We start from the raw sequence: 22,203 nt of genomic DNA, 5'->3' as shown, positions 1-22,203 counted from the left end.
GATTAGATGTGCTGATACACTGACTCAGAATGTTGTTGCTGACGTCTTTGATGAGTTAATTACACATTAGCATAAAGGTCAGGGCGACAGCGGACGTGAATCACTAAAGTGTACAGTAGGGGGTCCGCCCCCCTCCCATCCCCTGTGCACACCTCTCCTTGTCAGCTCAGCTCTATTTTCACACGTCACGTCATCAGAAATCAGACTGCTCCATTAATAACTGCCGAGCGGCTCCAACGCAGCAGGTTGTTAAAGGACGAGTGACGCTCCATCAGCTGCATCAAAACCAGATAATGCCTCGTTGTTTGCAGCAATGAAAACATCTGTAACCACTGCTCAGTGGAGCCAGCAAGTGTATCAGGCTGTTTTGAGGGTGCTGTCTTCTTCTTAGTCTGAGCACAAAGACCAGAACTACAGTGTGGACTCCAGAACCCACCAACTGATTCAGATATTTAAAAACTTGGAGAAGGATTCAGGTTATCAGCTGATGTTACGTTTTTAAAAGAAACATCCTATAATCCCTCTGATGTGAGCACATAACAAACACAAACATGACTGAGTCACACTGCCTAGCTTGTTAGCTTAGCTATGTTTTCATAGCCTAGCCTTTTAGCATAGCCATGTTTTCATAGGACAGCATGTTAGCTTAGCCACATTTTCATAGCCTAACCTGTAAGCTTAGCTACATTTTCATAGCCTAGCCGGTTAGCTTAGCTTCTCCTCTGAATGGATGTGTCCAATGTGGCTTCATTTGCTCAACAGGAGTCAGCAACTGATTCATTCAAACACAAACTACTTGTGTTCATTCACCTGCTGCTGAATACAACCTACTACATCGTGGTGTCATCTGACGTCACTGAGCTGTCTGATGCTGCGTCATATTCTCAATATAATCAAACTGTTCATAGAGTCAGTCTAACATCTGATCATGTGATCAGAGCTCACTGATGGAAACTCGTCACCATAGCAACAGTGGTTACACAACCTTCGACATGTGCTGCAACTTAACTGTACATGTACACATCAAAGCTGCTTAAACAAAAAGCACTACACCTCTGGTTGAAGTTATAATCTGTAACTTCTCCACATTCAAATGTCTAAAAATGATTCGACCTATGTTATATATTTTTTGAGTTGTGTTCTTACATTATTCCAAATGTTTCCATCAGTTCCCAAACCAGAGAAATAGTGATTTTAATCATGGTAACAATCCGTTTCATTGGTCACCTGTCAGTGATGGCATATCCTCTATACACACATGTCAGCATCAGTGTCAAGGTTTCCCTGACTGTTTTTCAATAAAGATTTTTTTTAAAAGCTTTGTTTGTTTGCCAGAAGCTCAAAATTTACTTGTATTCTGTTTTAAATCACATTTTAAGATTCACTCAAAAGGATTTTAATCATCAGACGTCTGGATTTAAGTTCTTAGAGAAAACAGGTAAACGACAACTCAGGTCCCATCACCCATGGATGTCCATACATCAACTCTGAGATGTCCTGTGTCCACTGAAGGGCATTTCGAGAATCACTGATTTCTAAAGTGAAAAAATCCCCTGGTCCGTTTGTTATGGAGAGGAGGAAATGCTGCTGATTGGCTGCCAGTAAAAACCTGACAGAGAGAAGGGGAATGACATGCAGCTTGGTGGATTAGCACCCACGTGGTGTGTATCCTGACCACTCAGCTATGGGATCACCCCTCTATCAGATTTAATCCCCTGGTCCGTTTGTTATGGAGAGGAGGACACCTCTGTGGATGATTCAGCTGCTGGTAGAAACTTCCTGAACTTCTGCTTCATCAATTAGCACGTAGTTAGGTAGATTAGCAGTCTGACCTCCCAACCCTTCCCTAGTGTCCTGTGTCCACTGTACAGCATCCATGAAAAGTGTACCTTAAATGTGAAACTGCTTTCAGGGCTTTTAAAGGTTATAATCAGTGGGTCTGTTTGTTGTGGAGAGGAGGAGACCTCAGTGGATAATTCAGCTCCAGGTAAAAACCTCCTGAACCACTAACACAGAACAAATCCAAACCGGGAGAAGTTTACGACAATGGTGGTGAAGACAGCAACTCCCATGATCCCACGCTATTTCATAATGTCACCCAATGTTATCTTTTGTTAATATTTTGGTTGAGAGACCCCTAGCAGCAGAAGTTACAGACTGTGAAATGTGGGGCTGTGGTCTATTATCACATAGGTATGACTGTGCAGTACCTGTCTCTGGATTCCTAATCTGTATTTTGTTGTTAGTGACACACTGATACTGATTTATGTGTGAAGCAGGCTGTAGTGAGGAGGATGGATTCAACAGAAAATACAAACATTAACCTGCAAGGAGCTGAACAGTGTCTCTGAAGGTGAACAATGTTACTGAACAGGTGTTACAGCTGTTCAGGTGTGAGACTCCGCCCAACAGGACTTTATTTTCTCTACATGATATGCTCAACTGAAAATATGAACAATGAAGAAGAATTCTGACCACCTGCTTTTCCAGGTGTATTTCATCTCAACCATCAGTGGCTACAACAAACTCATTTTACAACATTTCACTTTTATTAGTGATGACATGAAGGTAAAGGCGATTGAAGCTCCCAGAAGAACTCTGTGATGAACTTGACAGAGAAGAAGAAGAGTTGACCCTGCTGAGCTCCTCGCAGCGTGGGCCTCAGGAAAATTGGATTAGGACGATGGGGGATTGATTTTTCTTTGGAGGGGGGGGGGGGGGGGGTGTCTCAGAGCAAGGATATGACAAAACAGATCACGACCCCCACGAACCAAAGGGAAACACACACAGAACCTGTACCTGTGCGTTGATCCAAAAAGGAGACAGGAATCATTAAACCCTCGCTCTCCACGACTCACAGAAAGGTCATTAATGTCCCACAGAGCAGAGGGAGGGGTCGATGGTGACTGACAAACAGTCATTCAGCCTAGTTAATGGAGGACAAGGTGCTTCAGGTCTCACCAGGGCACAGGATGGTTCATATGGAATGGACAATATTTCTGTTGGAGGACTCAGAGGAAAGTGAGTCTGTAGGTAAAAGAAAACCTGCATCCTTCATGTTTACATCTGTTCAAGGTGTGAATATCAATTAATATCACACCTTGAACAGGTGTGAATATTAAAGTGGATTGATGAAGACTCTCCTTCATCATCAGTCTGCAGACAACAACACTGTCTGAGCCACAAGTTATCAGACACAGAAAAGAACGACAACAAAGACACACAAGTGGACTGATAGTTGGTGGATCGCAAACAGGAGCTGATCAGTGAACTTTAGATCAATAACTGTAAAGTCCTGTTTTACTCTAACCTTCATCAGTCAAGACCAGAGTCTTCATCAGGCCCAGACAGGCTCAGACTGTGATCAGTGAATCTTCAAATACAAACAGTTCACACAACAACTCACAATAAATAATGAGGATATGATGTTACACAATGAGAACACAAACACAATTATTTCTGTTCATCACTGTTTAAATCTGATAATGATGATAATGAATGAAGCTCAGTGAAGCAGTTTAGTTTGATGGTAAATTCTGTGTCTCCTCTTTATTTTCACTTCACTGTATATTTAACTTGGCTGCTCTAAGAACCAGGTGATCACCTGATCAGAGTAATGATCAGGTGATCACAGCCTCAGTCTGTCAGTTTATGCATTGAAATTATGTATCTGAATTTTTTTGACTGTGAATTCAACTTGTAACTTTTTCAAGAGCTAATTTTTTAATGTTCACAAATTCAGAATGAAAAAAAAGTCAGAAAAAAATTCAAGCTTTAAAAAATTCAAATCATATATATTAAGATTGCTCTAATTCAACAGGTCAAACTGTTCGAGTTAATAATTCAGATTCAACATCCAGGATACCAAGGATAAGCTAATCAATTCTGTCTTTAATTGAACCAACATCCAGCCAATCAAGTTTTAAAACAAAGACAGAAGGACAAACTGGGGACAAACAAACCACACACAGGTAAACACAGAGGTGGAAACAGGTGATCAGTGAATGAGGTCAGAGTTCAGAATCAGAATCAGAATCAGAATCGCCTTTATTGTCATTATACATAGTACAACGAAATTAAATAAAATAAATAAGAACCTAAAGAGAACACAAGAATTAAAAATAGAGGAGGTATAAAAAGGCAAGTGATATGTACAGATATATTTACACGTGGTATGAATGAAACCCGATTATTGCACTTTAGGCCCAGTTTTATTGCACAGGTAATTGGAAGTTATGCAGGGTGAACGACCGGTCATCCGGATTTCCGGATTCCGGATTCAGCCTCAATATAAGTTATATATATAAGTCAATATAAACACGAAGCCTTCGACTCTTTTACAGAAGCAACAACAGACGCCACAGACCTGAGTTATCAGTTAGCACAGAGGCTAGCAGCTCACGCTCTCGCCACTTCAGATCCAGACGTTCAACTGCAACAATCTAAAAAATGAGACTTCAAACTGGACCAAAGTCAATCTGAGCTTCTGTCAGACAAACACAACACTGAGACATGAGCAGAGAGGATATGACATCACTGACAGGCAACCAATCAAACGGAATGTTACTATGATTTAAGTCACAGATTTCTCTGTTTGAGAATAGATGGAAATGTTTGTGATGATGTAAGAACACTACTCAACAACATGTAGAACAGAGGTCTGGTTGATTTATGAGGACCAGGTACAGGTGAGAAATTAATGTGTGTTCACATCAGCTGTGTGTCTGCTCCTCTATCTGTCTGCACAGAGTTTACAGGAGACTCTAACGTAGGATTTCTCTCTCAATGAGCCAAACTTTCATCCTAAAACCACCACTCAAGCAACAGAAACATGTGGACTGTAATTGAAAAAGTTTGTGTACCTCTACCTCTACAGCATCTCTAATCTTAAAACATTGTTTTAACTATGTGTTCTTCTTAGTGAACCCTCATGGGGCCCCAAAGGGCAAAACTCTGGTCCCCACATGGACTAACCCAAATGGGGCCCACATGGGATTTGTGTGGGTCTGCCCTGCCCACACTGCCCCACAGTGACATTTGCTGGGTCGAGTGATTTCATTTACATTACAAATGTTCAAAATAAGACATTACCTGGATTCATTTTGATGAAGAATTCTGCCTCTTCTTAATTTTATTTGCATTTTAATGTGAAGTATGAAAAATAAATGGTGATTATACAGAGAGAAAGAGACACTCATACTTTGTATATGGATTAAATGATGTCAGATCTGTGAGCAGGACTGACTGCAGTAAGACTCATGAGCTGCAGACTGTCTGTTAATCATGTACTGATGAATCATCAGGATCAGCAGAGGGTCAGTGAACATCCAGGCACAGGAAGAAGAGACCATGCAACTCATTAACCTCGGAACATTACAGCTGAAATGATTCAGTGACGCTGAATCTGATTATTGGTTCATTTGACATTTTTAATCAGAAATGTTGAAAACTTTTCTGGTTCCAGCTTCACCTGTGAATATTTCTTCAACATCGACCTCAGAGGGTTTCCATCTGATAATCACTGACACTCAGAAAAAAAAGAAGTGATTTAATAAAACACAACTTTACAACAAATGAGAAACAAATACAAACTCAAACAGTTCAGGTCCACAGGGTGGAGGAGGAGGAGGGTGGAGGACCTCCTACAGTGACATTCTTCTTCAGTGGTGTTTCAGTCATCACATCTGTCACCAGCCAGTTGATTTTCAAGGTGCAGGTGACAGACTGAAAAGAGTGGGCGTGGCCTACCTGTGCCCCTCATTAAAACACGCCTCTGTGTGACACATCTTTGGTTTCGGGCCTGTGAGTTGGAGCTGTCCAGAGCTGTTTACCTGAGGACAATAACGGGTGACTGAGGTGACATCACTGAAGCAGAGACACGTGTGTCTGAAACACTGACAGTGATTGTTACCTACACTGTGCAGCTGAGACTGACAACCTCACTGCTAACACATCATCTATACAAACTGAGATTAATATTAATACTGTTTATAATATTTAATATTGCCAACAGATTTTGGCTCCACCATCTGCCATATACTCATTGTAAACATGTGAAATTTAAGAACTTCATTACCCAGAATTAATGTGTTGACAGAGCAGCCAGTGAGTCTTCAGGATATTAGAGGGGTTTGTATAAAGGTTTGAGTGGTGGCTTCTTCTTCTATGATGAGGTACACATCTCCTGCTGCCATCTACATGTGTTGGTCCCAGTCAAGTCACAAGAATCTATTTCAGAAACAGTTCAGTGTCGAAGGTCAGCCTCTGGGTGTGCTGGTGGTTTCATCCTGACAAATACAGAGTGATGTGTGTATGTGTTTGTAGGCAGCCCGTGGTTTGAACAGTTGTACCGTTACCGCTAAACTGAGCTGGAGCACAGTACTGACATTTAACTGTGTGATCTTCAGACTCTGTGCTGTTTGATTTCATTACTGGCATGCAATGAATCCTGGGATATGTAGGACCATGAAGGATCCACCTGTGGGAGCCATTGAAGTGGGACAGTCTCTGGACTGTCACAGTGAGTCTTCCGAGGATGTGGCCCCTGAACTGGGAAAGTTTTTATCAGCCTTTTAAAACCCACACAGCTTCTGAACACATCAGTGTAAAAGCTCAGTTCACCTTAAACTTCCTCCAGTAAACTAAGACTGGCGCTGTCATATCTTCCTCCTCCGTGTTTGACCTCTCCTGGTGCAGTGAGCTCTGACAGTGAGGCAGGTCTCTGAGCCCGTGTCCTTCAGAGACATCATGGAGTGTGACTTAAAGACTTTATTCCTCCCCGCTCCCTAATTTCAGCTCTCCTCATCCCTCCATGCCTGTCTATGTGATCCTGCTCTCTCTCTCTCTCTCTCTGCCTCCTGTTCTCCCTCCTCCTCCCACCATGCCTTGGTTGCCTGGGGGGGCCTCTCCACGCTCTGATTGGTTTTACTGGCAGTGGTTCAGTGTTGGAGGATGGCGGCGTGGCTCCTAATGTTGTGCTTGATAAAGATGGATCAGCACATCACATTAAGCAAAGCAGCTCTTTTCCATCTCATTAAAAAGACAACAGTTGATGAGAAGAGGAACCTCCTCGAGTGTCACAGAGATTTATGTCGTCTGATTCGTCTCCTGACTGTCGCTCACTGAGGCCGGGCTCTGCTGCAGACACACATCAATTTCTGTCTGTATTTTATACAAAGGAACATGAGACCCACACACACATGTTCTTGATGCAGTGATAAGTCAACAGAACAATATCTGTCACTGTGAATGAACCTCTACAGCACTGCTGAGCACGGTTCCCACCTGACACAGTCTGAGGGTCACTGTGACAATAAGAACTAGAACCACAGAAAACCACAGAGAACCACAATGGCAGAGAAGCTGAAAGGTTCTCACAGCAGCAGAAGAAAATGCTGACATGGAAAATAAATGATTAACTGTACTCCTGAATGTTGACTCAAATCTGAAACATTGATGAAGTAATTACATTACTTTACTAATTACTCATTAGAAGGAGTCACATCACAGAGATCAGACTTCCAGAGAGATAGAACCAACCACAGATGGGCGGAGCCTCTGTGACATCACCACAGGTTTCTGAGGCTCAGAGTGAGCTGCTCCACCATTGCCATCTTGGCAGTGCCTGACTCCGCCCCTAACTCCCAGCTAATCCAAAAAGGGTCATAGAGGTAGGGCGTGTGTGGAGCTGAGACTCACCCACCTGTCACTCAAAGCGGCCACGCCATCAATTCTCCATAACCATGATAAAATGTTAACAGGTGAGCTATATAAAATTCAGCCCGTACAGTTGTCATGAAGGAGGAATTTGTCTCTAGAGACCAGAACAGCTTTTGTACCAGGCTGTAAACATGTTTCTTTCTGCTGTAAAGTTGGACATTTGAACATGGGAGTCTCTGGGGACTGACTCACTGTCTCTACTGTCATTAGAGGAACTGCAGCTTTTAGCTCCTCACTGTTGATGCTTCATGTTTCAGCTGACCCCTCATATCAGAGTGTTTCTAGGGTTATATTTGTAACTACTGCAGACAGTAATCACATCACTGTAACAGCAGCATCAGTAAAGCTGCTTCTTCTTCTGGTGGGTTTGACTTGGTCTTGATCCACTTTTGACCAGGTGTGGACCATGAGACCAGTATGATATGAACTGATGTGGATTTGAAATGTTTTCAGCAGCAGCGTGGAAACCAAAGACAGGCTTTAGATGATGGGAGGGGGGCCTGTCCTCCACCAGGTGTGGGTGCAGGTTCAGACTGTCAGACTGAGAGGGACAGATGACGTGGTGACGTGCTGTGACCTGCATCTTTCTGCTTGTTGACACTGAAGCTTCATCACAATGGAAACCTCCAGGAGCATCTACACCATCAAACTGCCTGACAGAAGAGGAGCACAGCCTCTGTGGGCACAGACCGTCAATAGAGATGCTGGGAGAGCATCATGGTGAACAGCATCCACCACCCACCGAGGATCTGCAGCTATTTGAGCTCCAGACAGCAGCTATTTAAAGCCTGCAGCGCAGAGAGTGTGGGTTCAAGGCAGGAGGACGCTCTGCAGAGTGGAGACAAGCTTTCATTGCTTTAGCTTTCTTGTTGTTTACTACACAGACATGGCAAGGTAAATGAGAGGGAGGTAACGTGTGATTATTGACCACAGATAAAAATCTAAATCATGTAACAGGTGATGGAGGAAACCTGCTGTGAGTCTGTGTGCAGTGAAACATACAGCTGATCATTAGCTGTCATTAATTAGCTCTAATCTGATTCTCTCTCAAATCTGAAGAGCGTCTGTGCATCAGTCCCCGTCCCCACTTCCTCCGCCAGTTGTTCTGATTTGTGGAGCAATTACCACACAGCAGTGAGATGAGCTGGTTTCCCACCTAATGCGTGACATCCTCATGGTGTCTGTGAGTGTTTGTGCTGCTGAGCACCTGAGTCTGGAGTGAGAGTTAAAGCTCCACATTTTATCTTCTCCTCTATTTTATCTGAAGTGTTGATCTCCATCAGAAGATATATTTGTAGTTTTAAGAACCAAAAACCATCTCAGTGTAGTTTTACATCTCCTCTCGCAGGCTCCTCTCTGGAGCTCTAGTAATAAAAGGTCAGTCAGCCAATCAGAAGGAGGATCTGATTTTATTTCGAAGTGATCTAATAAAAATATAGCAGATATCAGGTAAACACTCATAGAAACCATTGTATGGACCTTTAACTCACATGTTATCTGTCACCTGGACAGAGGTAAGAGGGTTCACCTTGCAGTAGAAGACAGAGGAGGACCAGGTCTGAGGTGAGAGTCATGCTGAGTTACTAAGTGGGATTTAAAAATAGTGCTGTGGCTCAGTGAGCAGCAGCCTGCAGCATCAGTTTAGTCAGTGTCAGTGTGTAGGATCGTTCTCAACAACACACATCTCCAAACACCGCAACAAGGTGCATCTGAACAAATAAACCTGCTGAGGGGGTGTTACTGCATCACAGCACCCAAGACCAGAACAGTCTCATCTGTGACAGTCGATGACCCAGTGTCCTGCAGGAGGAATGTCAGGATCAGCAGAGTTGGGGAGGGGGCTCTAGTGTCTCTACATAATGTTACAGCAACATGTTGCGTACATGTGGAGATGAAATCAGGATGAACATTCACAGATGCTAAGAAAAATAAACATGTTTAAAGATAATTGTATTCACGTCTTTCTCTTCATCACAAACACATGTGAACATGTGGCCGGTTCAGAGGAGTCAGATCAGCTGGCTCTCCACAGACTGTTCATTAACATGCAGCCCTGTTACTATTGACAGTTTGTAAAACATCCTGGTGTTAATGACCTCTCAGCTCCAGCATTAATATTGTAGCTTTTGTCTCTTTAATAACTACATGATGCATTAATACAAACATTAGACTGATGCTCGAAACTTGCACTGCGTGTTGTGCACTGAGACACTGTATCACATTCACATGCTGTGAGATCTGGATTTGCTCCAGTCAACTATGTCTAACATTAGTGTGCAGGTCACTGAGGGCTGTTCTGTGTTTTCCAGTGTGTATTAGCCCCCCCGCCCCTGAGCTCACCGACAGGGGGTGTAATCTGTCATCAAAGGGGGCCGAGAGCCATCCAGAGCTGAGCCTGGACCAGGACAGAACCTGTCCACTGGTGTGCTGGGTCAGAGGGGGTAAGCAGGGAACTGGGAACCAACATAAGCATCTCAGTGTGGACTCATGCTGCCATCCTGTGGCTGAACTGCGGATGCCAATACTGACCACACCAATGCTGTACTTAGGTTCACATGTTCACCTGAAACAAACACACTGCAGAGGATGAAGCTGTCTGACCTGAGAGCTAAAAACCTGTGACGGGTTCATCATCATCATCACCATCATCTGACTTCTGAGAGGACGGAGGGGCAGCAGAAAGGTTTGACTCATGCTCACTGTCAGGTTACTGTCTCCACCACACTCTCTTCCTGCAATCACAACTTACTGTAAGTAAGTGCCTTAAATGCCTGTCTTTGCTTCATGTGATACTCCTCAAACAGGTTGTGTTTGAAAAGTGATACATACATCAGAAGTATCTTATTTATTGTCAGTACACAGACACCACTGACCCCTGCTGCAGCTTGTGCCTTCATGTGTTTGGAGTCAGATTTATTAAATGAAGATGAAATAAAAAAACCTCAAAATAATCCCTAGTGTTGTTCTGTGACAACGGATTTAAATGAAATAATAGTTTTAAATCCTCCCCCTGGTTTTTTATTAATATTTAACCTCTTTTCTCCTTCTGTACAATAAATAATAAACTGCAGCCTAATACATCCATGGTCTAACATGGATGTATTAGGCTGCAGTTTATTATTTATACCCATGGTCTAACCGCGGTTTAGATTAAACCACGCCCACTTCCGTATGACGAAAGCTCACGTAGATAGCTGAAGCCCGATCACGAACCTACCCAATGCGGAAGTGGGCGTGTTTTAATCTAAAGTGTTTCTCACTGGAAAGGCTGAACTGTCTCACGTTGAAGCGGCGTGTTTTAGGTGCAGAATCCAGTCCAGAAAAGAGACTGCATTTGAAGAGGTTCAGACCGGGAGGTGTTGTGATCGCGCCTTATTCCCCGGGCTCGGCTCCATTTGACTTAACCCCTCCCTCCTGACGTGTTTCCCAGAATGCCCTGCGGCCCAGTGTTTGTCTTTTATTGGACATATTCAGGCTTTTACTTTTTTACAGCGGTAATATGGTTATCTGTGATATACATTATGTTGTTTGTGGATGTTTGAATAATCTACAGACGCAGCATCGAGTGTCCCGTTTAAGATTACCACCATATGTGAGACACCGACCTCCTGTCAGGGCTTTAAATACCCGGAAGCACCATGAGGTCTATCGGCTGGTCCGATGGCGGTGAGATTTCAATTGATTGCTACAGTGAGTTACAGAACCTCTACGTTTCTTCTCTCCCCTCCCTCACCGCCGACCTTGACTAGCCTTTTGTCTCATGATCCTCTGCACGTTTTTAATTAGCCAATCAGAGCTGACATTAATCACTATGACGGCCCCTACACGTAACAGAGAGCAGCCTGCAGACATGGTAGGCTGCATCAGCTGAGCCATCACACACACTGTTTTATAAAGTGATCAGCCTGTTTGTGTTACAGCTGGCACTAACTCTGCATCTATTGATACAGAGACCAGACTTCATTCAATAAATTGTCAATTTAATGTTTCCTTTCAGATTGACAGGACAATAGACCTCCTACAACAACAAATTAATAGGATTACTTTATAAAATCAGCACTGTCTCTCAGCCAGATGTTTTTTCTGGAAGAATCTGTTTTGCATTTGTTTCAGCTCTCCGCAGCCCACTGTGTGCACTGGTCAAGACATGGCAACATTAAACTGTCTACTTTTTAAAAAGAGTTTTGTGTTGTTTTCTCATATATGAAAAATGTCCATAATATTAAACATTTTATTTTGATAGTAGGTATGAAATTTACCATGAGTCTTGGTGTCAAGCCAGCCCCTTTTCTTAATGTGGCTTGTGAGGATTGTGAAAGAATGAAGAACCTGTTCTTGACACATCTCACCTCGAAAATCCCAGGTGCCTATCTTCATCTGAGTGAAGAAGTTTACAACAGTACATTGACTTCTCATCAGGCTCCCCTGTCTCTAATTAATCCAAAAGGTAAAAATCAGTCTCCTCCAAATCCTCGGTAAAAGTCAAAGGTGAAAATAGGCTCAGTGTTTACTGACTTGGTTCAGTTCACACTGTAATCTGTATCCTCCACTTCAGCTGTCCCATTGCTGCTGAATTAAACTACAACAACGATGATAATGGTCTCCTGTTGATTACAATCAAACCAACATCAGTTACCTCTGTTTAATATTTACAGAGTTGAAGTAGTCTCCTTATTACAGCAGCTGGCAACAACTGGCCCTTGTTCTATGACTGATCAGAAAAGTCAGTTGTAACACAACAGACCACAGCTGCAGGCTACACACAAAAAGAACACACATCACGAAGAAGGTCATGAAGTTTATTAGAAACACATGCTGGACTGGAATCATACAAAAGCAGCACTGAACGCCTGTTTCAGAAGACTCCAGATCCACGTCATTTACAAGGTCACAACACCCCCACCCCCCACCAATTAAGCCCTGTCCCAGAAGACTGAAGTCTCCCAGAACCCAAGGACCTGAGTCCATTTTCTTTCACAACAGTCCCAGTTTGTACTCCACCATCATGTGAGGCTCTCCCATCATTTCACTCTGGGCAGGATCTGAAAGGTGACAACACAAACACAGGGTGGTGATCAGACAGTTCAGTTCAGTCAGAGGTGGTGTAGACAGGTAGAGGATCTCACCGTTGAGGACGTCCTCGAAGCCTATGGACTCGTCGCTGCCTCGCAGCGTATCCAGAGCCAAGTTTGAACTCTGTAAGAACGGCAGGCGTTGGATCTGGGGAGGGAGGACAGAAATCAGGACTTGGGACTGAAATGAGGAACAAGCATAAAAAAAAGGAGGAATAAAGGGGGGGGGGGGGGGCATGCAGTCACCTGTCTGGCTGCTCTGTACTCCATCTGCAGTTTGAGTGGAGCATGAAGACCCTGGATGTTTCTGAGAGTCGAGAAATTCATCTTGTCCTGGTTCAGCTGGAACTGCACACCACAGAGAGACAACAGCTATCAGCCACCGAGGAACTTATTCATTCATCATCTCCACCACTTAACTTTCATTTCATCTCCTACTTTGTTCTCCATGATACAATCAGGGTCACTGATCAGTTTTCACAAATCAAACCTGTTGTACAACTGGGAGTAAAAAAAAATATCAGTGACTGTGAACATGTAGTTAATTCTGGTTTATTGATTTAAAAAAAAATCATATTTTCTAAATATTTTACTAATAAATGTTTTTTGGTGTTTCTTGGGGTTTAAAATGAACAGCCTCCTGTTCATTAAAGGCCCTGGAAAATGTCATGAGGTGTTTCCACTTGTTCTGGTCACCAACCTCAGTGCACAAACAGGCATTGCAAAGGTGGAAGCTATGGCCCCAGCAGGTGCTTTAAAGCCACCTGCACAGGTCTGACACTGATGTGTGTGGAACCTTTAACATTTGATTCATTCATCTCTTCTAGCTCAGAGTTACTCACGTTCTTCTCTGACAGCTCCAGTGGGTGGCTGGGAAGGAGTTCATTCTTTACACTGGTAAAGCTGCTCAGACACAGAACAACAAACATACCATGTTCAGTGCTTGTTCAGTTCATGTGCTTCAGACGACTTTTATAGGCTTTATAACGTTCGTGCTGTGTAATCAGGTACACACCTGACACAAGTGAAGCACTGCTGTAAGTTTATATTTATATTAAATGCTGGCATATAAACACTGACACATGAAGTACATTTGCAACTTTTCCTCCATCAGGTTTTAACAATGCAGTGTCAGTTTAACTGGCATTAGAATCAAAGACACGACTGTATGAACGGCGGTACTAAACATTAGTCATACATTGGAGTTATAGATAAAGTTATTCATATATACCATTATAGTTATACATATAGTTATTCATATATACATTAGAGATATACATATAGTTATTTGTATATCAACTAGAGTTATACAGAGTTATACATCCCCAGGTTAAAGCCTCACCCGCTCCGCAGAGAGTCCTGGACTCCATACTGTCCCTGCGGACAGAGACCGGCCACAGGTACGCTGTCTTTCAGCTGAGAGCGAAGTCCCCGGGTGTTCTGTCAGGTACAGACGACACACAACCTGAACATTTACTCACATTACACCACAATAAATCAATCACAGACCGACTTTCTCTAACTCCCTCAGTCATGGCGGAGCTAACTAGCATTAGCCGGGTGACTAATCAAATCCAGCCCCATACACTGCGCAGGGGTTAGAGGAGAAGATAAAGTCCTGAAATAAAGACAGTATATCTACAGAAAACAGCAGCACCGCCGCAGACAAGCTGGGGATGAGAAAAATGATGGTGTATGAGGATGATATAAGTTGCACCGTACCATTGTGATTCAGTCTGTTCCACTTTCTTTTCGATCTGCTTCAGTTTCCGGTAAAGTCGCCTTTTCAATGCGACACATCCGGTGTGAGCCGGAAGGAAATATTTACCGGGAGAAGAAGAGACAAAGGTTCATTAATACTGACGTATAAGTTTGTGTAGTTAGTTTGTTTTCAACTAAAGAGTACTATATATCACAGTTTTATCACACTCTGCTGCTACAGTAATAAAAACACCTTAGGTAGTTATCTTTAATAAGAAGCTGTATCGGCTTATAACCGAAGGGGGGTATAGCTCAGTGGTAGAGCATTTGACTGCAGATCAAGAGGTCCCCGGTTCAAATCCGGGTGCCCCCTCATTTTCCTCACGCACCATTAAACCAACAGGGTTTAACTACTTTCTCTTGTATTCCAGCAGTTCAGCTTCTCCAGCATCCAGTCATAGGCTGAGCTCTGTGATACAGTTTGACCACACCAACCATTCTGCCAATCCATAGGCATTGTCCCCAACCTCCATGTGAGATCGGGGGGATCCCATGGAGCCTCTGATGCAGCTGTAACACCCCATTCAGATCCTCTCCACCAAAGAGCCCCTCCACCACAGGGTGCAGGCTTTGTCTCATCAGACCACAGTCCTGATCCTCCTGCTCTCTGTCAGACTGTCTCATGTCTTTTCCTCTCAGTGTCTGTCCACTCTCTCACCATGAAGACCTGGAGAGCTGCTGTGAGCCTCATCCTTCAGCAGCTTCTCTGTCTCTGCAGAGGACTACAGGGACCTCCTCCCTGACCCAGGTCCTTCTTTCCTGGCTTGTATGGACTCTGGGCTCTAGTCCTGGTTCTCCTGGGAACACTCAGAGCTTTTAGTCCTGATCTGTCTCATCACAGTTTGATCACAGAGGTCTACAGAATTCACTGGACTTCATGGTCTCTGTCCTGACCTGCAGGTGAATATACACAGGTGAGTGTCTTTCTAAACTCTCCTGTGAGGGGTCACCACAGTACATCGCCATCTGCATATTTGATTTGATATAGGTCTCAATATATGTATTGAAGATTATCTGGCTCTGTGTTGTTTATTCTCCGTTTCTAATGATTGATTCAGCTTGAAGATGAAACTCTCAGGGGAAGCTGAGCCTGAGACACATCAGCTCCACTTCTCTGTCAGGACTACAGATTGTACCTGAGTCTGTTCATCCACAAATGACTTTGTTTCATTCACTCGTAATTAAGTTTGTGTCCATCACAAATCTGTGTTGTGCTGTGTCACTTTATTCATCAGAGGAGATGAACTGTAAACGGCTGTGCTCAGTTTGTGTGTAAAGTCTGAATATAGTTATTTCAAACTTGGTGTCTTTATTGATATAAGACAGGAAACAGACACAGTCTTGAACTGTGATTTGACATTTGTCTGCTGAGTGTCATTAAACCTGCACAAACACATGCTGTGACACAACAAACACACACAACATCCAAGGTTACAGATTTTAGTTGAACATGTGCGCTGCATGTTGATGTGTTGAGTGGGAACACTGACACCAGCTGATCTCTGTGGAACAGCCTGAAGTGTGTGAATCAGTTTGTTGAGCTTTAGACACTGAGGACAGAGACTCAGTGAACAGACTCACATCACATTGACTGTTTATTTATGAGACTGAGGCACAAATGATGACTCCTCTGCTCAGACCTGCTGTGGAGACGATGCTGAAATGAATGTGGCTGCTCTGTTAGCACATCAGCACCTCACTGTCTTCATCAGCCACACCAGCAAACCCAGATGGTCCTGACCAGGCTGGATCTGGATGAAGATCTGGAGAAGAAGAGGAGGACGATGAAGGCAGAGGAAAAGAAACAGAATGAGACACGGTCGACAGCAGGTTTTCATTCAGTCTATCAGACACATAGTGATGGATTAGTAGTCCGAGACCTAAACAGCAGGGGGCAGCACAGAACATACTACACAGCATTAAAGTGGCAGTGGGCAGCTTTTCAACCCAGCATCTCCAGGTGGTATCAGAGTCAGCACCACTGTCACAGTCAGCAGAATACACTGTCACTGTCAGAGTCAGCAGAATATACTGTCACTGTCACAGTCAGCAGAATACACTGTCACTGTCAGAGTCAGCAGAATATACTGTCACTGTCACTGTCAGCAGAATATACTGTCACTGTCAGAGTCAGCAGAATATACTGTCACTGTCACTGTCAGCAGAATATACTGTCACTGTCACAGTCAGCAGAATACACTGTCACTGTCAGAGTCAGCAGAATATACTGTCACTGTCACTGTCAGCAGAATATACTGTCACTGTCAGAGTCAGCAGAATATACTGTCACTGTCAGAGTCAGCAGAATATACTGTCACTGTCACAGTCAAGCAAGAAGCAGCTGTCAGAAGAGAAATCCTGATCTCAGTGCAGTGGTAAAGTCTGTCTTCGTCTGCGATGCCTCCACTGACAACAGGGCTCTTTTCTTTAGCCGGTGGAGTTTCCACAGCACTGACAGCCATCAGGGAAAACTAACACCTGGATGAAAGTGACAGACACACTTCCTTTGAGCTGTAAATCAAACCTTCTCATGTCCAGTAGCAGAGGAAGTGAGAACCAGTCTAAACACTGATGGTCACTGTCCTGCAGCCATCACACTGAGCAGTCAACACTAACTTCATAATGATAAGTAAAACCTGTCCACTGCCTCTTTAAATAAGTGACAGGTATCAGTGACAGTAACACACAAAGTCCTAAATACAGGTCATGTGACAGGAAGAGGTTTCTGTGAATAAGAAAATCTTTGACCTTTGCTCGGCTCAGAGGAGAGACTGCAGGCCAGATGTCTCCACTCCTGCATATACCTGCACAGGTAAAACAGCACAACATGAACATAAGTCACAGAACAGTACAGTCAGGTGTTTACAGAGTGGGAAGGCAGCACCAACACACACACTCTGACCCACAAACTGCGTCTGAGCCTCTGTGACGGTCTGTGTGTACGAGTAACAGACGGTCTTACTCATCAAAGCTGAGGGTGGCGGTCCAGGCCAGGAGCTCATCCAGCTCCCACTCCTCTACCTCATCGTCCCCCTTCTCTTCAACGGCGTCCATCACTTCCGAGGCTGAACTCCCCACCAGGGTCACCATGTGTCGATGCTCTGTACCCGTCTGAAGACGACCCTGGTCATACCTGTACATATGGGAGAGAGCACGTTTCCTCATACAGCAGAACACATCACCATAACAACCACGACCAAGACTGTGACACAACTGATCCATGGAGGAAGGATCTGGACACAGCAGGTGGCTTTCTGTTTCAGTTACAATGACCTCCAGTCCCATGTTCTGGCAACATTTGTAAAATTTATATTGATTGATTGATTGATTGACTGACACAGTTTCATTATCTTGGTCACAGAACCGAACGCTCTTCCTGCTTGTTCACCTGTCTTCCCTCTGTAAAGCTCATGTAACTATAAAGGTACTGATCCAAACAGAAACAGATGGTTGTTCTGTTCATGCTGCTTCTCTGTATAATCTGTGTGTGTTTCACTGAGTGCGTCACAGTGTTTCTAATTCAGCACCTCGACTACAGGTGTCCACAGTTTCATTATGAACTGAAAATGTATTTGCCCTTCTCATCATAAAACACTGAAGATGATTTGTACCGTTGCTTCTTTGTAGATTCACTCATGCCTTCATTTCTCCTCAGGACACAGAGCTGATCAGGACTGGACTCACTGGTTGGGACTCTCTGCTCAGGACTTAACTTACAGGTCAGGACTGGAATCTCTGGTCAGGACTGGACTTACAGGTCAGGACTCTCTGATCAATCACAAGCAGAATCTACTTCTGTGTGAATCACTGCACCATTATAATGACAATCCACCAGGTGCAGCTCACCTGTCTTTTAAAGGGGATGGGAGCTGGCTCTCTGATTGGTTTGTTGGATGTTACAACAAAAACACTGCCATGATTGATAAAGAGACTCAGTACAACCCTGAGAACCATGAACCTGGAGCACAGACCGTTAGTTCTGCTGTTGTGAGCTCAGTTTGACTCTCTCTGCTGCAGCATCACTCTGGTCTGGTACCACAGGGCTAAGGTTAGCTACCTTTAGCTACTACAACTCACATCTGCCTCAGCCACTCGATCTTCCTCCTCTTCCTCCACCTGTCCACATCCTGCTGCCGCTGCAACCTGGAGTAGTGAAAGTCCATCTTTTTGTTTGCTCCGATCTCCGTGGGCTCAGCGATGGGAACCACCTGTCAGAGAGAAACACTCGTCTGCGCTGAACTGAACCACCAGAGTCTGAGAGTGTGGACCACTGCAGGCCAGGGTGAGCAGCTGCTGGTTGGTGGGTCAAAGACCACAACACAGAGCATCACGCTGCACAGACACATCATGTTCTCACCTTGCTGCAGAACAGCCTCCAGCTGTTGTTCTCCATACGCTGGTACCATCCTGACCGGTCCTCCTGCACCAGGGGCCAGCTGTTGTTGGTCTGCCGGTCCCCAGGCTTCCTCAGGCCTGTCTGGGTGTAGTTCTTTGGGCTGCTGGCACACATGTCTGCGATGGGCCGGTGGGTGAAGATCTTGTAGTAGATGTTTGGAGGAAAGGTGATCTGAAGACAAGACGTGAGCAGGTGCGTCTCTGTCATCACGTACTCAAAGCTGTCCAGTGACTGAACACACTTACCCCTCCAAGTCGAAACCTGATGAACACCCCAGCAGCCGCATCCAGCAGCTCGGCCTGCAACAGGAAGGTCTCAGCTCACCTTTTCTTTCATATCATACTTTTATCTAATGAGAAGCTGCTGCTGTTACCTCTCGAGGATTGACCGTTTTAAGGATGGACTGTGGATCCTGCTGGTTGCAGTGGCTGATCAGCTCTTTGAAGTACCTGAACACCTCTTTGCACTGCAGTTTGATTTGGAAACAGAGTTTTATTTGTGCCAGTGTGGGAGTGTATGTGTCCACAGCAGCAGCAGAGTACCCACCACATATCCTCTCCAGGCCTTCTGAATTATTCTGGCTGCTATCTGCTGCAGGGCCTCCTGCTGGGGCTCCTGCTGGGGTTCCTGCTGGGGCTCCTGGGTACCCTCTTCCTGTAAACTGGAGGTGTGTTGAGGAGAGAGACGGGGATAAGGAGAGGAGAGGGCAGATAGTCAGATGCACTCAGATTTTCTCTTTTTTTAATGATTGTACTGTGAATGGTGACAGGAGCTTAATTCATGACAGTCAGAGGAGGAACTTAAACACATTCACCCAGGTACTATATTTAAATACAGTGTTGAGGTACATACGTGTACTTTATTGAAGTCTTTTCATTTTATATACATATTGTTATAGTTTTTACCTCACTACATTAAACAGGAACACTTCTGAGCTGTTTGACAGACAGATTTTAGATGCAAAACACATGATCACTTTAAAAAATGCTGGTTTCATATTATTACATCAGAAACAGTTTAATATCATATATAACATAAAAGCAGGACCTTTCTTGTAGTGAGCTGTTATTAAACCCTCTGAAGTAAAGGTTGTCTCTTTCAGACCAGGACCAGGACTGTGTGAACCAGGGTCTAGACCCAGTGTGGGGTCAAATGACGGGGTCAGATGAGATGATCACATGATGTGAACATTCAGCAGTGTACCACACTCACAGTAAACCAGCTGAGAGACACTGAGCTCACTAACATAAACATGGAGAATAAAAACAGCTCCACAAGTTCTGGCTAGCTTAGCTTAGCTTAGCATGGCAGTAACTAACTGCTATTTCAGCCTCTGACTCATGTGATATTCACCAACTGGAGGTATAAGCTTCTTTAAATAAATAATTTAAAAGGTATTTAACTCTTGACTGATTCATTAACGATAGATGAAAAGCTTGAAGAGCTCATGTTGTTGCTGTGTTCACTGTGTCTTAAATAATAAGTAGAAAAAGAGATAAAACTAGAAAAGACGTCCACCGGCCTCAAACAGCATCCACCAAACTTAAGAGAAAAAAAGTAAAATTTATAGTGTAATCCTGCTGACAAAGACACAAACAAACAAACAAACAAACAAACAGACTCAGGGGAAGCTCCCCGGGTAATGAAGTAAAGTCAGCCTGTCATTAAAGACCTTCAGTTCTGTGCCGTTTAAAAACTCACAAAAAAGAAAACAACACATTACCCCACGTCTCTCATTTCCCTCTGCCAAGAACTCCGTCCTCCAACTATTTCATTACGTTACCTAGCAACGTGGCCAGGATGAGAACACAAGGCTATCAAAATAAAACGCATCAGAAGCGTTCGAGGCGAGTAAAGATAACTGTACAAGAGACAAACTCACAAAATACAGGATACACACTAAATGATATTAGAGTAAGACCTTGTTTTAAAGGCAGTCTCACTGTCTGACGTCAGCAGACTGCACATGTTAAACACCCAAAAAGGATGCGTGCTTTTATTTTGAAGGCATAGTCATTTCAATTTTCAGTTCTAATTCAATAAAACTAAAATTACTCTACAATAAATGTAAACTTTTAAATAAATTAAAGTGACACTCCACAGCTAACAAAGGTTCATATTACATAAAATAAGAGCAGGGGTTCAAACTACAGGTGCATCAGTCTACACACCAGGTAAAACAGGTGAGTGAGCAGGTGAGTTTACTCTGCCATCCAGATGCTGCTGAGCCTGTTCTATCATCACATCAGTAGACATCAATCACAGTCCACATAGTATCTAACATCTGTGTGTGTGTGTGTGTGTGTGTGTGTGTGTGTGTGTGTGTGTGTGTGTGTGTTCTGATTCTCATTTCTTTACTTCTGAATGCATTTAAATCTAAATACACCATAAAACACTAAACTTCAGCAATAATAGAATCAAACAACGAATTAATCAAAAACCAGAACAAGCCTCATTTCTGTTATTTACACAGAAGGGTCAACAAAAAGGAGAAAAAAACAAAAAACATCTGTCATACTGTTGGCCAGTAGATGGAGCTGTTTACCTGTGGCTTTTCACTACTCACATAATTCAAAGTGTTCATATGCAAGTGGGCATCAGACAGTGAGGAACTTGGTAAATTTACACAGGTCTGACCTCCATACTCACTCCACCCTCTCAGTCAGTCTATCACACAATGATGTTGTGAAGAGGAAAAACCATGATGATGATGGTGAGAGAGAGAGAGAGTCTGCCTAAACAAAATAGCTTATATTAATCAGAACACCTGAGCCAAACCTGTCCAGGTGAAACACATTGCAGGTGAAGGCAGAAACACACAGTTTTCTCAGCTGTGATACTGTCAGACATATAAACCACTATCAGGTCCAGGACCCTCTGTAAACCAGACTCTGTACTCAGTAGCTGCTGGATCTTCAGATGTTCAGAGGTGTGGTGCAGAGACAACCCCGGACACAGTCCTGTTTGCTCCAGAGTCACAACCACAACATCTGATATGAATGAAGTAGACAGATGTCCATTATACAGATACAGGCTGCAGCTCCTCACCACAGCCTGGAGGCTCTGTCATGTTGACTCCTAACAAGGAGAGCCCCACCCCCCATGTACAGACAGAAATATCTTTCACAGATATCACAGTATTTACATCACAACCTCAGCTCTAACAGTCCAACCCCCCTGAGGACGGGCAGGTGTGGGGCAGGTCCCTGCTTTTGCAGGGGGACACGTCCCATTCACAACAGAGGAGGTTAAAAC

At 43.8% G+C, this 22,203-nt stretch overlaps 2 protein-coding genes and 1 non-coding gene across 6 annotated transcripts; 1 reads left to right on the top strand and 2 right to left on the bottom strand.

The window, feature by feature from the left end:
- Positions 1-12,504: 12,504 nt before the first annotated feature.
- Positions 12,505-14,663, bottom strand: pomp (proteasome maturation protein). The gene is made up of 6 exons (XM_071485827.1): positions 14,514-14,663; positions 14,134-14,231; positions 13,634-13,694; positions 13,038-13,139; positions 12,846-12,939; positions 12,505-12,761 (listed from the first exon to the last, which is right to left on the bottom strand). Exons 1-6 carry the CDS (start codon positions 14,514-14,516, stop codon positions 12,694-12,696), a joined length of 426 nt encoding a protein of 141 aa, XP_071341928.1. The 5' UTR covers positions 14,517-14,663; the 3' UTR covers positions 12,505-12,693.
- Positions 14,664-14,793: 130 nt separating this feature from the next.
- On the top strand, positions 14,794-14,865 carry trnac-gca (transfer RNA cysteine (anticodon GCA)). Its single transcript has one exon. It is a non-coding gene; the product is annotated as a tRNA-Cys (tRNA).
- Positions 14,866-15,844: 979 nt separating this feature from the next.
- On the bottom strand, positions 15,845-20,817 carry cunh11orf65 (chromosome unknown C11orf65 homolog). 4 transcript variants are annotated; one of them, XM_071485823.1, is made up of 9 exons: positions 20,672-20,816; positions 19,495-19,609; positions 19,322-19,414; positions 19,194-19,247; positions 18,910-19,119; positions 18,630-18,760; positions 17,515-17,685; positions 17,301-17,356; positions 15,845-16,315 (listed from the first exon to the last, which is right to left on the bottom strand). In XM_071485823.1, exons 1-9 carry the CDS (start codon positions 20,683-20,685, stop codon positions 16,233-16,235), a joined length of 927 nt encoding a protein of 308 aa, XP_071341924.1. In that variant the 5' UTR covers positions 20,686-20,816; the 3' UTR covers positions 15,845-16,232. The 4 variants fall into 4 exon arrangements, with proteins under 4 accessions (XP_071341924.1, XP_071341926.1, XP_071341925.1 ...); XM_071485825.1 differs by lacking the exon at positions 19,322-19,414 and having other exon boundaries at positions 20,672-20,817; XM_071485824.1 differs by lacking the exon at positions 17,301-17,356.
- Between the last annotated feature and the right edge of the window lie 1,386 nt (positions 20,818-22,203).

This window comes from Trachinotus anak, unplaced genomic scaffold, assembly GCF_046630095.1.
Source record: "Trachinotus anak isolate AG129_WGS33_773 ecotype Australia unplaced genomic scaffold, CSIRO_AGI_Tana_v1 ptg000009l, whole genome shotgun sequence".
Lineage (NCBI taxonomy): Eukaryota > Metazoa > Chordata > Actinopteri > Carangiformes > Carangidae > Trachinotus > Trachinotus anak.
Note: the sequence above shows the minus strand (reverse complement) of the source record. Positions and strands in the feature narration are given on the sequence as shown.

Excerpts from the sequence above, each read along its gene's own strand:
- cunh11orf65 (XM_071485823.1), bottom strand. Across the intron at positions 19,415-19,494 it reads AGGCCTGGAGAGGATATGTG|TGCAAAGAGGTGTTCAGGTA; the intron begins GTGGGTACTCTG and ends ATCAAACTGCAG. Across the intron at positions 19,120-19,193 it reads TCAGGTTTCGACTTGGAGGG|ATCACCTTTCCTCCAAACAT; the intron begins GTAAGTGTGTTC and ends TCTTGTCTTCAG.
- pomp (XM_071485827.1), bottom strand. Across the intron at positions 13,695-14,133 it reads CAGGACTCTCTGCGGAGCGG|CTTTACCAGTGTAAAGAATG; the intron begins GTGAGGCTTTAA and ends GTGTCTGAGCAG. Across the intron at positions 13,140-13,633 it reads TGGAGCTGTCAGAGAAGAAC|TTCCAGCTGAACCAGGACAA; the intron begins GTGAGTAACTCT and ends TGTGGTGTGCAG.